The 15,504-nt window shown below is 57.5% G+C and overlaps 1 protein-coding gene across 4 annotated transcripts; it reads right to left on the bottom strand.

Annotated features, from left to right (window-relative positions):
* Window positions 1–7,385: 7,385 nt before the first annotated feature.
* On the bottom strand, window positions 7,386–15,256 carry Egln2 (egl-9 family hypoxia inducible factor 2). 4 transcript variants are annotated; one of them, XM_045134398.1, is made up of 6 exons: window positions 15,186–15,256; window positions 13,171–14,273; window positions 8,959–9,078; window positions 8,480–8,712; window positions 8,245–8,312; window positions 7,386–7,909 (listed from the first exon to the last, which is right to left on the bottom strand). In XM_045134398.1, exons 2-6 carry the CDS (start codon window positions 14,029–14,031, stop codon window positions 7,854–7,856), a joined length of 1,338 nt encoding a protein of 445 aa, XP_044990333.1. In that variant the 5' UTR covers window positions 14,032–14,273; window positions 15,186–15,256; the 3' UTR covers window positions 7,386–7,853. The 4 variants fall into 4 exon arrangements, with proteins under 4 accessions (XP_044990333.1, XP_044990334.1, XP_044990332.1 ...); XM_045134399.1 differs by lacking the exon at window positions 15,186–15,256 and adding an exon at window positions 14,856–14,992; XM_045134397.1 differs by lacking the exon at window positions 15,186–15,256 and adding an exon at window positions 14,407–14,429.
* Window positions 15,257–15,504: the final 248 nt, after the last annotated feature.

Here is a 15,504-nt window from a genome sequence, read left to right as displayed (position 1 = left end):
CTCCTGGGTCTCTTCCTACTTCGCCTGTCAGACCCCATCTTGCTGGATTGCCAGTCCTGTCCCTGCACTCTCCTTCTCTTTCGCCGCCCCCCCCCATCTTAAGCCGATCTGCATGCAGAGAAAGACGTGGGGACATGGCCATCTTGTACCCACGTAACCTTGTTCTGTGATACGCCCCTCATTGGGACGTCTGTATCATTTCCTGACAAATACCCCGATAGTAGATTTGAACCCGTCTTGGCTGAATTAATGGAAAAGGATCGTCTCTTACGACGACGAGGAGCATAAAACCTGGCTGTAGACACACCACACCCTAACCAGATGCCTCAGGCCTGCAGTCACGGTTTCTCAGGAGACTGGGGCAACATGAGCAAAAGTTCAACCCTTATCTCAGCGACTCAAGTTCAAGTCTGGCCTGAGCCGAGTCAGACTGCCTAGTATAATCACTTACGAGAAAATGTTAAGGACTAGGAATAGGTCTCACCGGAAGAGTCTAGCGTGCGTAAGACCTTAGATTCAATCCCCGGTACTGCCTAGGGGGGGACTCCTAAGTACTCCCAGGGTACCTGGGAAGAGAGGACTGGCTTCCTGGAGAAAGGCTGGAATGGGATAGACGTCAGGGCCTGAAGACAGGCAGAGGAAGCCAGATGGCAGTCTGCCTGGGGTGGAAGCAAAGATGACGCTGGGAGACAATGCCTGGCCTTATGTGGAGTTTTCCACGCACAGGGTTCTAAACACTTCATTTGGCCAAGCATGGTGGCGCACGCCTTTAATCCCAGCACTGGGGAGCCAGAGGTAGGAGGATCACTGTTGAGTTGGAGGCCAGCCTGAGACTACGTAGTGAATCATAGGTCAGTCAGCCTGGGCCAGAGTGAGACCCTACCTCGAAAAAAAAACAAAAAAAAATAAGTAAATACCCACACCAAGGCTCAGAGACATTGCTCTGTAGGATCACAGCTGGAAATGGGCAGAGCAGTCGTGTGAACATAGACCCCCCACACACACACTGGTGACCACCACCTATCAACCCCTGAGCCACCTCCCCGGCCCAGACCTTTCAGGGAAGTCAGAGGCCCAGAGAGACAGCGGCAAACACGGTCAGACACAGACGACCGTGGAAACGGGGAGAGGAAGGAAAGGGCAGAAGGATGGTGAGAACTGGAAGAAGCCACTCAGCAGTCCCAGCTACTCCGGAGGCTGAGGCAGGAGGACTGCTTGGACAACTTAGTAAGAGCTGCCTGGGGAGCTGGAGAGATGGCTTCCTGGTTAAGGTACCTGCCCGTGATGCCTAAGGACGCAAGTTCGATTCCTCAGAGCCCACGTAAACCAGATGCACAAGGGGGTGCACATGTCTGGAGTTCGTTTGCATTGGCTGGAGGCCCTGGCGTGCCCATTCTTTATCTGCATTTCTCTCTCAAATATATATATATTTTGAGGCAGGGTCTTGCTCTAGTCCAGGCTGACGTGGAATTAACTATGTAGTCACAGGGTGGCCTTGAGCTCACATTGATCCTCCTACCTCTGCCTCCAGAGTGCTGGGATTAAAGGCATTCGCCACCACGCCCAGCCCTCAAATAAATAATTTTTTTTTTTTTTTTTAAGCTGGCTGGTGATGGCTCCATGGTTAAAGGCTCTTGCTTTCAAAGCTTTCTGGCCCAGGTTCAATGTTCCAACCACCCATATAAAAATTGATGCAAAACCTGGCACAATAAATAAAGTAAAATAAAAAATCTTAAAAAAAAAAAAAAAAGGAGGGGGCTGGAGAGACGACTTAGCAGTTAAGCGCTTGCCTGTGAAGCCTAAGGACCCCAGTTCGAGGCTCCATTACCCAGGACCCACGTTAGCCAGATGCACAGGTAGTTCATGGGTCTGAAGCTCATTTGCAGTGGCTGGAAGCCCTGGTGTGCCCATTCTCTCTCCCTCCTCTCCCTCTCTCTCTCTCTGTCTGTCTTTTTCTCTATCGCTCTCAAACAAATAAAATAAAATAAAAATCTAAAATAAAAAAAAAGTTGCACAAGGGCCGGAGAGCTGGCTTAGCTGTTAAGTCACATGCCTGCAAAGCCAAAGGACCCTGGTTTAATTTTGCAGGTCCCACTAAGCCAGATGCACAAGATGGCACATGAGTCTGGAGTTTGTTTGCAGTGGCTAGAGGCCCTGGCACTCCCCTTCTCTCTATCTGTCTCTCTTCTCTCTCTCAAATAAAATATTTTTAAAAAGTGGCACAAGCGTCTGGCATTCATTCGCAGTGGCAAAAGACACTGGGGCGTGCGCGCACAGATAAGGAACAGGTGAAAGCAGCTGAGATACAGCCCAGCGGCAGAGCGCTTGTCTAGATTTCCCAGTGGGAGGCTGGGGGTGCGCCTCAGTGATAGAGCGCTTGCCTACCATGGGCAAGCTTCTCAGTTCAATCCCTACTACAAAACACACGTAGGGCTGCAGAGGTGGCTCAGCAGTTAAGGCGCCTGCCTGCAAACCCTAAGGACCTGGGTTCCATCCCCCAGTACACATGTAAAGCCAGATGCCCAAAGTGACGTGCGTGTCTGCGAGTTCATTTATAGTGGCTACTGGCTCTGGCATGCGCCCTCCCTTCCTCCCTCTCTCTCTTTACAAATAAATAAATAAAACTTAAAAAGAGTCAGAGAAGGCAGGGTTCAGCGGTTAAGATGCTTGCCTACAAGACCCGAGGATCCGAGTTTGATTTCCCCTGTGCCCACGTAAAGCCAGATTCACAAAGTGGCGCATGTGTGTAGAGTTCATTTGCCCAGCCTAGAGGCCCTGGCAGGCCAATATTCATATTCTCTCCCTCCCCCTCTCCTTCTCTCTCTCAAATAATTGTTTTTACAAAAAAGCTGGGCATGACAAGAGGATGCATGTGTTTGGAGTTCGTTTGCAGTGGCTGGAGGCCCTGGTGTGCCCATTCCCTCTCTCTCTCTGCCTCTCTCTTTGTCTGCTCCTTTCTCTCTCTCAAATAAATAAAATATATTAAAAAAAAAAAACAGAAAAAAAAAAAAGCTGGGCATGGTGGCACACACCTTTAATCCCAGCACTCGGGAGGCAGAGGTAGGAGGATCGCTGAGAGTTTGAGGCCACCCAGAGACTACTTGGTGAATTCCAGGTCAGCCTGAGCTAGAGTGAGACCCCCTACCTCAAAAAAAAAAAAAAAAAAAAAAAGTAGTCAGAGGTCAGGTGTGGTGGTGCACACCTTTAATCCCAGCACTCAGGAGGCCGAAGTAGGAGGACCACCATAAGTTCTAGGTCAGCCTGAGACTATTTAGTGAATTCCAGATCAGCCTGGGATAGAGCGAGACCCTACCTCAAAAGAGAGAGAGAAAAGGGAAGGGCCTTCAAGGGGCAGTGAGACATCAGTAGACAGACTTTTCCCCCTCTCAGGGTCCCACTCCTTTGTCTGGCCATTCCTCCCTTAGGTCGGGGATGCCGTCTCACACATGAAGATTGACAACCTAGGACTGACCGCAAGAGCCTGACCTCCCACTGACTGCAATTTTCCACTCAGCTGCAGGCAGAGTGGAGCTGGCTCCCAGCCACAGGCCATAGTGACCTGGAAAGCCAGACCTCCCCCCAAGGGAATCGCCTAGAAGCCATCAGATGTTGGGACAGACACTCTGCAGTGCATGGGAATGAAGCCTATGGTAATCCCAACGTGGGCCATCAACTCATTAATCCACACAGGTACCCCACAGAGGCGAGTTTAGGGCTGCACAGGCTCAGAGAGGGAGAGAGAGCAGAGAGAAGCAGGCAGTGTAACCCAAGCACGCGACAGGCCGGCCGAGGCAGCAGGATTGCTCTCAAGGATGGCCTACGGAAAGGAGACCCTGTCCACGTGTCAGCTACCTTCTCTTTGCTGGGGCAAAAATCAACTTAAGGGGGCTGGAGGGATGGCTTCTTGGTTAAGGCGCTTCCCTGCAAAGCCAAAGGATCCAGGTTCTATTCCCCAGGACCCACGTAAGCCAGATGCGTGTGTCTGGAGTTCATTTGCAGTGGCTGAATGCCCCAGCACATCCATTCCTTCTCTCTCTCTCGCTCTCAAATAAATACTCTTTAAAAATCAGGGCTTAAGAGATGGCTTAGCGGTTAAGGTGCTTGCCTGCAAAGCCTAAGAAATCTCTGGGTCCCACCTAGGCCAGTGCCGCACATGCACACAAGGGGGCGCATGCGTCTGGAGTTTGTTAGCAGGGGCTGAAGGACTTGGTGCTCCCATTCTCATTAATTAATTAATTAAAGGGAGGATGGATTTATTTCAATTTACAATTCCAGAGGGCAGAGTTCTTCACTGGCGGCAAAGTAAGATAGGTACAGGGAAGTGGAAACAGTTAAATGCGCAGGGAGGAAAACAGAGCACAGGAAAGCTGGTGTTCAGAAATCATTTATTTTTGTTTTGTTTTGTTTTGTTTTGTTTTTCCAACGTTGGGTTTCACTCCAGTTCAGGCTGACCTGGAATTCACTCTCTAGTCTCAAGGTGGCCTCAAACTCATGGCGATCCTCCTACCTCTAACTCCCAGGTGCTGGAATTATAGGCGTGTGCCAACATGCCCAGCACTTTTATTTATTTCTTAAACTATTTTATTTATTCATTTGAGAGAGAAAAAGAAGGCACACAGAGAGAATGGGTGCGCCACCGCAAATGAATTCCAGAAGCATGCGCCCCCTTGTGCACCTGGCTTACGTGGGTCCTGGGCAATCGAACTGGGGTCCTTGGGCTTTTCAGGCAAGCGCCTTAACCGCTAAGCCAATTCCCCACCCCAAGCAGTCTCCTTTTAAACATGAAGTCCAGGACCCCACCCTCAGGTACAGTGATTCTTCCACCTCATTTAACCTAATCAGGACTAATCAGTTAACTAAACTAACCTGATTACTTCACAGGTGACCTAGGTCTTGTCAGTTTGAAAGCAATATGAGGCATCACACTCAGAAAAACAAAACAATTAGTGGCGCACGCCTTTAATGCCAGTGCTCAGGAAGCAAGGTTAGAACTACCATAAACTCGAGGCCAGCCTGGGCCTACAGAGTGAATTCCAGGTCAGGCTGGGCTACAGTAACACCTTATCTGGGAAAAAAAAAAAAAAAAGAGAGAGAGATGGAAAGGAAAAAGAGCTTGGGCCAGCAGGCTTTGCAAGCAAGCACCTTTAACACTGAGCCGTGTCCCCAGCCCTCATAGACTTTATGAACTGGTTTACAGGAGAAATGCGGACCTGTGGGCTGTGGAGCCCTACGGTGCTGTAAGAGCTCGATGGGCCATTCTGACGGAAGTTTGGGAGATCAGAATGCCAACAGAAATGCAGACAGTGGGGGCCTGTCTCATAGGATTTTATTACTGGACAGAAAAAATAAATTTGCTACTGAGGTGTACAGAGCAAAAGCTTGGGGTCCAACAGAACTCCAAATCCTAGGCTTGTCCATCCTTCCACTTAAAAGTATGACAAGTTTAAATTTTTCTGTTTTGTTTAGATTTTCAAGGTAGGGTCTCACTCTAGCCCAGGCTGACCTGAAATTCACTTTGTAGTCTCAAGGTGGCCTCAAACACACGGTAATCCTCCTACCCCTACCCCTGGCCTTTTTTTTTTTTGGTTTTGGTTTTTTTCCGAGGTAGGGTCTCGCTCTAGCCCAGGGTGACCTGGAATTCACTATGGAGTCTCAGGGTGGCCTCGAACTCTCGGCGATCCTCCCACCTCTGCCTCCCAAATGTGGGATTAAAGGTGTGCGCCACCACGGCCAGCAATTACCCTCATCTGGGACAAGGGTCTGTCCTGTCAGGTTCTGCTGTCCTGAGCATACATCATTCTCTCGCTCCATCTCTCTGCCTCTTCCTCTCAAATATATATTTATGAGTAAAGCTGGGCGTGGGGGCGCACGCCTTTAATCCCAGCACTCGGGAGGCAGAGGTAGGAGGATCGCCGAGAGTTCGAGGCCACCGTGAGACTCCATAGTGAGTTCCAGGTCAACCTGGGCTAGAGCGAGACCCTACCTCGAAAAACCAAAAAACGAAAAAAAAATTTTGTAGAGTCCAAGAACCCACCACATTAAAGTTCTGGTCAATCCCACCCCCACCCCTAAGCTAAGGCCCAGTGGCCATGTCCCAGGCTCTGCTGGGACCCCGTCTGCGCAGGCACACTTTGTGCTCCCCTCCTTGCTGGGCTGGATTACAGGTCCACACCACCGCATCTTCCAGAATTCCCAAGAGCTCCGAGTCTTCACCTCTGGGTAGGTGCAGAAGCACCAGAAGTCACGGCAGCCGGGGGAGCCCCGTGGCTTCATGATGAACAAGGTTCAGGTCCCAGCTACCCAAAACCCTGCCCGCCCCGCCCACGGGCGCACACTGGGGCGGCTGCTCTGCCCAAAGCAGCAGCAGGACCCCAAAGTCCATTCCCAAAAGCCGGGCATGATGGCACCCACCTTTAATCACAGCACTCGGGAGGCAGAGGTAGGAGGATAGCTCGCCGTGAGTTCAAAGCCACCCTGAGACAAATAGTGAAATCCAGGTCAGCCTGGGCTAGAGCGAGACCCTACCTCAAAAAACCAAAAATAATAAAGGGAAAGAAAGGAAGAAAGAAAAGGAAGGAAGGAAGGAAGGGAAGGGAGGAAGGGAGGGAGGAAGGAAGGAAAAAAAAGGAAAAGAGAAACAAGGGGAAGGAGGGGAAGGGAAGAAAAAAGGAAAGGAAGAGCCATTTCCGGATAAGACGCTGGTGATGACCGCTCACCTCTTTTAAGGTGGCACGGGGCACCACGCTACTGCACTACAGGCTCCTTACTCTGCTCCAAAATACCAGGACTCCGGGATGAGAGGGTGGGGTTGGGGGAATGGCCAGGGTCCCCCGAAATGGCACGCAGGGCTGTGCAACCCCCACACCATGCCCCACGAAACCCAGCATGTGGCCCATCTCCGGAGCCACTTCCTGCCCAAGGTGCCCAGCGGCTGGAAACTGCGCCGGGAGGGAGGAGCGGGGAGCACAGGCACCTACTCCGGCTCAGCGGTCTCGGGCGGTCCGCAGGCCGGTGCGGGGAGCCGGGGGTGCGGCGGCGCTGGACCGCGTGCTCGGCTCGCTTACGCCGCGGCTGGGATGTGCAGAGGGCCTCGCCCCTACTGACGCTGCGGGGTCCCTCGTGGTCCCGCTGACCCCAGGACCATCATTCCAGCCCCACCACCTCCCGGATGACAAGGGCGAGCTCCAGACCAGAGGAGGGGCCAGACTGAGCCAGCCCCGCGGGCGAGGGTGCTCACTGAGCTGCACCCTCCGCGCCCCACGGCAAACGGGTGTGTCTGGGAGCAGCCTCCAAGGTACCACCCGACACAAGTCTCTCGCTCCCGGGGTGGCCCCGCCGCGCCCCAAGCAGGCCCCGCACTTCAGAGAAGCCTCTACAGAGGAGCGTTTGCAGCTCTGAGGTAAACTTTTATTTCTCGGCCGGCAGGGCAGACTTCGGTCCACACGCATGCTCCTCCTGGCACCGTCCTCTGCTCCAGCAGCCGCAGCCACAGGGGTTGGGGAGTCACTTCACATTCCAGGCTGGAGGGGGGGTGACCCCACAAACCTTCGCCAGCAAGAGGCCGTGACTCACCTCAACCCCAAATCCTGCTTTCTCCAGCCCCATGCCCAATGGGCGATGACCAAACAACAGGACACAGGCCCCGGCGCCAGGTGGTAGCCTTCCGCAGAGGCCACTGCGCAGGTCAGGTCCTCGCTCGCGGGGCAGCAGGGCGTCCGCGCGGGTCCTCGGAGGTGCTCGAGCCCGCCGCCGCACGGCCGGGCAGTCGCCGGGGAGGAGCGGGCACTGAGGCGGGCTGCGGCGGGCGGCTCTCCTGAGCCACAACTGCAGGTCTTTGCAGGTCGCCCGCGCCTCTAGGGGGGCGCAGCCGGCTGTGACACGGGGACTTGGACGCCTTTCTGTCCCAGCGCTGCGGGCGAGAAGAGGACAGGGTTGAGTCACCAAAGAGGGGACCAGGAGGCCTAGGGAGATGGGACACCAGAGACAGCTGAGGAAGAACTGGCGGGGCTCAGGTACTGCTGACCAGGGCGTGAGGTGCAGGCCAGGTACAGGTGGCCTGGCGTAGCGCAGCCAAGGCCCTGGCTTCCATTCCGGGCACGCGTGCGCACACATGTGACCACCGTACCCCGTAGGACACTGGGACTGGGACGGATTGACAGCTAGGCCGGACACGAGGAAGAGAACGAGAACGGATGGACACGAGGACTAGGACAGACGGACACGAGGAAGGGGGAAAGCGGGCACCTAGCTGGTACTTGTCTTTGGCCGCTGCTCGCTCCTTGGCATCAAAATACCAGACAGTGATGGCGTACCTGGCAAATGGGTGGAAATCAGAGCCCAGCAATTCCGGTCATAAGCCCAGCACCCTCGAGCCTCCTGGTTGTCCCCCATCTCATCACTCCCTCATCAGCCTGGGGGTCTCAGGGGCCTTTGACACTGGGGCAGCACCTGGGCATATGCCCAGAAGTACAGGTCATACCTGGTGGCATAGGCTGGCTTCACCTCATGTGGGTTCCGTCGGTCAGACCAGAAAATGAGCAACCGGTCAAAGAGTGGCTCGATGTTGGCGACCACAGGCCGACCCTCAGGGAAGATCTGCAGCAGGCCACCATGAACCTGGGGCAGCCAGAGGGGGTCGAGGATGACGCGGAGGGCATGCTTGGCACTGCCCACGCAGCCACTAGGGGGCGCAGCGCCAGCACAGGGACCGCTCTTAAAAAAAAGTGACAGCCCAGAATCTGCATCTCCATGGAGACCGGCAGGAAGCTACTAAAGACAGGAAAGGGGGGAGGGCCCACAAGGGCGGGCTGGACAGACAGCACCATTCCGGAAAGGAAAGGGGGCGGAAGAGGTGCCATATCCCAGGAGGAGCCCGCGGACTGCCCAGAAGAGGAGCAGAGGCCAGAACCCCGCTGGAAACGGGATAGAGGGATGAGCGGCGGCGTGCCCACGCCCTACCTTAACATCCCAGTTCTGGTTCAGGTAATAGATACAGGTGACGCAGCGTCCATCTCCGTGGGGATTGTCAACGTGCCGCACGTAGCCCAGCCCATTGCCTGGGTAACACGCCACCATGGCCTGCAAAGACGGAGGGCGGCTTCTGAGGCTGGGCCTCAAGGACATGTTGGGGGAAGCGGCCGTCACCTCCCGCTCACCCCTTGCATCTTCTCCCAGTGTGCCCCAGGACTCCGGGATCATGGTTCGCCCAGGGGATCCAGCCCGGTAACTTTCTCCCCAAGTTCATCAGAAACCTCTCTTCCTGGACTTCAGTGTCGCTAGCACACACCCAGGCCCCAGATGGAGCTCAAGGAAAATGGTGCTTGGCTTTTCGGCATGCCCTAACCCCAGCCAGGAGTCGTGGCATGTCCTGCCTGTAATCATGGGAGGATCACAGACCACCGTAGTAATCTCTGAGACGCTGGGGTCCCACCCTGCTTCACCTCTGAGGCCTTCCTGGGATTTATGTATGGTAACGGCCTGGATATTTTTGAAAGGTTCACTCCAGCAGTTCTACTGTGCAGTCTTAAAAAAAAAATTATCTATTTGAGAGAGAGAAAAAGAGGCAGATAGAGAGAATGGGTACGCCAGGGCCTCCAGCCACTGCAAAGGAACTCCAGCCGCGTGCGCCCCCTTGTGCATCTGGCTTACATGGGTCCTGGGGAATTGAACCTGGGTCTGTTGGCTTTGAATGCAAGCACCTTAACCGCTAAGCCATCCCTCCAGTCCCCCCGTGCAGCCTTACTGAGACAGTATAAAGAATCCAGCCACACAAATGACCCGTCCTACATACACACCCCAAACAGAAGCACAATCGCGAGCCCTCCTCCAAATGCGCGGTGTAGCCCTGGCAGTCCCAATACCTGACCCGGCCACAGCCACCTCCACGGTAAAATGTGCCTGACTAGCACCTCACACCCAGCACAGAAACACGATGTGCCCTTAGACCGCACTGCTGCACGGCTTCTGCTTTCACAGGGCTGGCAGGAGTTCTCCATTCCCCTACCCTCAACCAAGCCCCAGCCAGGCCAAGGACTGCTCATTACCAAGGAGCTAATAAAAGGGTCTGCAGTGTGACAGGCAGGGGCCAGCACTCCTACAGACCAACAATTCTCAGGTTCAAGTCTCAATGCTGCCACACGAGCTGCGGCATTAGGGAAGTGAAAGTCCCCTGCCTACCCCAGACCCACCTCCGAGTGGAAGGGTCAGCGCCTCACAGGCTCTCGCGCTGCCCTGGCTGAGGACTGGCGCGCTGCAGGGCAGGTGAACGTGGAAAGGGAGCAAGTGCTGCCCCAGCTCTGCTAGACCCGCGGGGAGGGGCACACGGGGGACGCCGAGGGTGAGCCTGCCTAAGGACCCTTCAGCTTCTGCCCAGGCAGGGGCCATCTGTCTCAAATCCACCTCCCAGGAGCCGCTCTGCAGCTGGGGCTTTCCACCAGCGCTCAGCTCTGCTCTGCTGAGCCCAGGCCGGCATGCCAGCCGCACGTAAACAGTCAAATCCTCAGACTCCCCGGCAGGCCAGGGACTTCACTCCCATCCTCCTCCCAGGGCCCTTCGACATCCTACCCCCAGAGCTGACCCGGCTGGGGGGCTCCATGTTCTACTGTCACACCTTGACCCTGACCCATCACAGACCCTGCCTGGGAAAGAGGCCAGAAGGGCTGCCAGCACCTAAGGGCACCCAGAAGTGGACGGCCGGGTCAGGTGGGAGGGCTTTCTCTGCTCTCAGTGTCCTGAGAACCGCGCACCAGGAGGAAAGACCGCAGCTGCGGTCCTGGTGGCCTGCAACTGGTGAGCCACTGATTAGACACCTACCCCCGCAGCAGAGTCCCTGTCTCCAGCTGGTCCTCCACCCCGAGGTCACACACGTTTCCCATCATTAGCACCGAGGCCACCAGACTCACTGCTCTGGGGCTCCTCCTCTGCTCCAAGCCTCAAGGACCTCCTCCTCACTGGGCCTAGGTCTTCATGGGCTGTCAGGATCCAGGACACCTCAAGCCTCTGACTACGTGCAAGCAAACCCAGCTCAGTTAGCACTGGCCTGAAAAGCAGCCCGCAGAAGCCCCAGAGGCCAGACCTGCGTCCACACTGCCCTGACCACAACCCCCGCAAGGGAAAGCCTCCAGCCACAGGCAGGAGAAGAGTGATAAAGAGCGCCTCTCCACCCTCCTACTGCTGAACGCGGCAGATGGACCACAGCCAGGACACCAGAGTTACGGCCACCGGTGACAGTGTGCCCAGGAGCCTGCCACCAGCACCACACGCCACCCGAGTCAGAAGCCAGGGACTCGGCAAGCCTCGCCTCTCTCTGGGGTCCTACTACTTGCCCTGTGCCACGCGGGTCCACTGGGCAGACAGGGAAGGTGGGCAAGCACAGGATGGTCACTCAAGCACGGCCACCCCGTCCCACGGCCTGATTAGACACCGACCCCCGCAGCAGAATCCCTGTCTCCACCACGTCCTGCATCCCCAGATCACACAAGTTTCCCATCATTAGCACCAAGGCCACCAGCCAATCCCACATGGGCACCTCACCTCACATAGGAGTTACAGGGATGGAGGCTGGCTCCTCCCCCTCCTCCTCCACCAGCCTGGTCAGTTCTAACCTCCCCAGGGAGAAGGCCACCTAGGCTTCTGGGCCCTGAATCTTCCGTCTCCCCAGTCCTAGTTAGGTCCTGTCCCCAAACACATCCAGCTGGGAAGAGGAAACTATGTATTCCCTCAACCCCATTCCCAACGGTCCCCAAGGGGCCCAAGCCATCTTCCCATCCTTGGGACAAAGGACCGAGACACAGCTCTCCTGGTCTCCCATGCAGAGAAGGTGGACATCGGGGGCAGCTGCTGAGCCAGGGAGGCCATGCCAATCTGGGTGGCCCGGAGCCAAGCCCAGGGAGGGGCCGTCTCTAGCTCTCCAGCTCTCAAGTAACGTCGTAACGGGAGGGAAGTAGGACAGGTTCCAGCTGGGGTGGGGAGGAAACAGGCCTGGGCCCCGGGGAGCGGGGAGCGCTGGTCCCAGAGCCAGCTCCAGCCTGAGATGAAAGCCGCGCAGGTGGAACCCAGCGTGGGACCTAAGCGACAAGGGAGGGCCCCAGGAGCGCAGCCTCCTGGTCACACGCGGGACAGAGTGCAGCCCGTATCTGTCTGCCAGGACTCACTGGTGAAAAGCAGGGGGACACTCCTGATGACCGTGTCCACATGACCCGAGCCGGACACCCACCCTTCCATGAAGAGAACGGTCATGTCGGCAGACCAAAAAGGCCCTGAGGCCCACTGTCCATGCAGGGCGGTCGGGTGCCAACGAGACCCTGGCAATCCCACAAATACTAGTCAAATGAGCACTTCTTCCTCAAAAGGTCCGTGTCCAAAAGACCCGGGGTCCAAGGGAAGGTCATGTGCCAGTGTTCTCCAGGAAAATAAAAGGCACCACAGAGAGATGGTTGAAGGCAGTCAAGGAGGTGACAGGACGCTCGGAGGATCGGAGGGAAGATGAGGAAAGAAGCTCTACCTGGCCCAGCACACTGCTACCCAGTGTCACCTCCCGGAAGCTACCGGCAATGCCACAGAGGGCCCACAGGGCAGGTGCCCGCAGGCAGGCCGGCGGGCCTCCCTTCTCAGTCCAGGTTCACCACCACCACCTTCGGGATCTCCCGCCAGATGGGAGGACAGGAACGGGCGGAAGCAGAAACATGAGTCCGCCTACACAGACCCCGAGCCGCATACACACCCTGAGGCCCCACAGGATTGGAGCTGCATGCACCGGCGGACAGCCCCCCCCCCATCAAGTTCCCAGAAAATTCCTGCCAGGACCACAAAGAACCACCAACAGCGCCAGTCCAAGCCAAAACTGGTTTTTAGGTGCACAAACCAAGGCGGGGGGAGAGAACCCAGTACCCAGCCATAAATGCACGTTCTGCTGGTGGGGGGGGGGGGGGGTTAAAACCACCCATGTCCTCCTAGTTTGTCTCCAAACCCACTCAACAAAAAAGTGCCTTGAGCCCAGCGTGGTGGCGCACGCCTTTAATCCAAGGTAGAGGCAGGAGTATCGCCATGAGTTCGAGGGCAGCCTTGAACTCACTTCACAGTGAATTCCAGGTCAGCCTGGGCTACAGCAAGATCCTGCCCTGAAAAACCAAATAAATAAATAAATAAATAAATAAATAAATAGCGCCTTACCTTGGTGCGCCCATTAATGACATAGCTGCCCAGCCGCCCGGCACAGTGACGTATGACGGCGTCCACGCGCGCCATGAGCGCCCCGATGCTCCTACAGCCCGGCTCGTGGCCTTCCACCCAGGCGATCTGGTCTCCGCGGATGCTGCGCGGGGGAATGGCCCGCTGGCTCACCAGCTGCCCATCACGGAGACGCCCGCCCCGCTTCAGGGCCTCCACCTCGGCCAGCACTCGTCCACCCAGCGTCGCCCCCAAGAAGTTGTCCTTGACGCAGATACCGTAAAAACGCATGCAAGGCACGATGTAGTCTAGGGCCAGGCGCTCCGGTGCAGAGGCTGGAGCCAACTCCTTCAGGCCAGCGTTTGCCTCGCCACCACCACTGGCGGAGCTGCGGCCACTACGGTCACAACCCACACCGCTGTCCCCCTCAGCCTCCTGGTTCTCTGGCCTGGCCCAGGGCCGCTTGCTGGGTGAAGAGGCCTCCCCGCCGTCACCATGTTCGGCCCATTTCCTTTTGGGGGCCTCAGGCCGGGCACCTTGGGCTGCCAGTCGCTGGCATTCCTTGGTGATGAGCGCCGTGGCACCTTCACTCTGCAGTGGCCACAGCTCACCTCCATCCTGCCCACCGAAGGTTTCCAGCAGAGGGCTGGCAGCGGTGGCAGAAGCTGTGGCCCTGGGGGTCCCACTGCCAGCCGAGGCGTCACCAGGTGCTCCTGGACGGTGGTAAGAGGGCAGCAGTGGGCAAGGCAGGTAACTCTCTACACCCATCCTGGCTCGGCTGGGCTCCAAGGCCTCCGACACAGACCCTGGTAGCTGAGGGAGCGCCTGGTTCAGGGCCTGAGGCTGGCACGGGGGGCTGTCCATGGTAGCAGTGTCTTCATCCCCCGGGCATGGAGGGCACGGCCCGGGCCCATGGTGCCACCCTCCTCCGCCGCCTCCTCCTCGTCCTTCTCCTCCACTTGATGCAGCCCGAGGCCGCTGGACCTGATGTGGAGCAAGGTGAGGCAGGGCAAGCGGCAGAGCTTTCTTTCGCACCCCGGGGGTGATGCCTAATCCCCAAGTCGACTGTGGTCTCTAGGAGCTTGGGAAGGGACAGGTGGAAGTGGCTGGAGAGAGAGAAAATGAATAAAGAAGTAAATAAATGAATGAATAAGCAAGCAAGCACCTGAAGCAGGCGCCTGGGGTTGGTAAGTTGGGAGGAAGGGGCAGGAAGATGAAACACAAATGGGAAACACGCACCCCAAACTTAAGCTAAGACGGGGAGAAGACCCTCGAGGGGCCCGGAGCGAGGAAGATGATGGACGGAGGGGATGTCAAGAAACACTGTGACCCGTAGTCAGAGGAGCGCTGGGGAAAGGATGGAGCAGACGAAACCTGCCAGGGGTCTCCACGGAGACGAAGGGACGCGTGCGTGCATGCGTGTGTAGGGGGGCAAGTGTCTACAGGAAAGGGGGGGGATGAGGATGCAGGGGACAGCATGTGTGCTTGGAGGTGGGAACGGGGGGGGGGGTCCCAGCAGGAAGAGGCAACCCAGGAGTCTGTCCTAGAGACAAAGAAAACGGGGAGGGGAGACAGTGGAGAGGGTCCCAGGGAGAGACGGTGGGGGGACGTGGCCTGCAGCCGCCGGGGTGCTGGGGTCGCCCTCGGGAGGAAGCCAGCCCGCGGGGCACAGACAGACAGACACGCACCCGGACGGAAGGGAGGGCCTGACGCGGACAGACAGACCGACCGACGGAAGGGAGCTCGGGAGGAGGGATCCGAGAGGGGGCGGGGGAGAGGGCCCGGGCCCAGGGGACGGTTTCCCAGCACCCCAAGGCGGCGACCCCCCCCCCCCACACACACACACACGCACAAACGAGCGGCCCCACTTCCGGTCCCCCACCCCCACCCGGGGTCGCCGAGCCCCGTCGCCGCGGCCCTCCCGCCCACGGCCGCATCCCGGCGCTGCTCGCGGCGGGAACGGACGGCGGCGGGCTTCTCCTCCCCTGCGCCTACCCTCCCGCACAGCCCCTCCTCACCGGGCTTTTTCCTCCGGCCCCGGCGCCGCCGTTTGTGCCAGCCGCCGTGCGCCTCGCCGCGCGCCATGCCCCGCCCCCGCCTCGCCCAGGCGGCGGCCACGTGACCCGGGCGGCCGCGCGCGCCGGCGCAGCGGGGGCTCATTTGCATGGCACGCCCCGCCCACCACCAGGCAGAGACAGGCGCTCTCGCTGTGGCGGGCGGGCCGCCGCGGGGGCGGGGCTTGTCAGGGGAGCCGGGAGGAGCTCCCGACCCGGGGCTCTCATTGGCTATGCAAATGAAGTATTTACATAGGGCGGGTTCTCGGCTAGGGCCCCGCGC

The sequence above is a fragment of the Jaculus jaculus genome, chromosome 14 (genome assembly GCF_020740685.1).
Source record: "Jaculus jaculus isolate mJacJac1 chromosome 14, mJacJac1.mat.Y.cur, whole genome shotgun sequence".
NCBI lineage: Eukaryota > Metazoa > Chordata > Mammalia > Rodentia > Dipodidae > Jaculus > Jaculus jaculus.
Note: the sequence above shows the minus strand (reverse complement) of the source record. Positions and strands in the feature narration are given on the sequence as shown.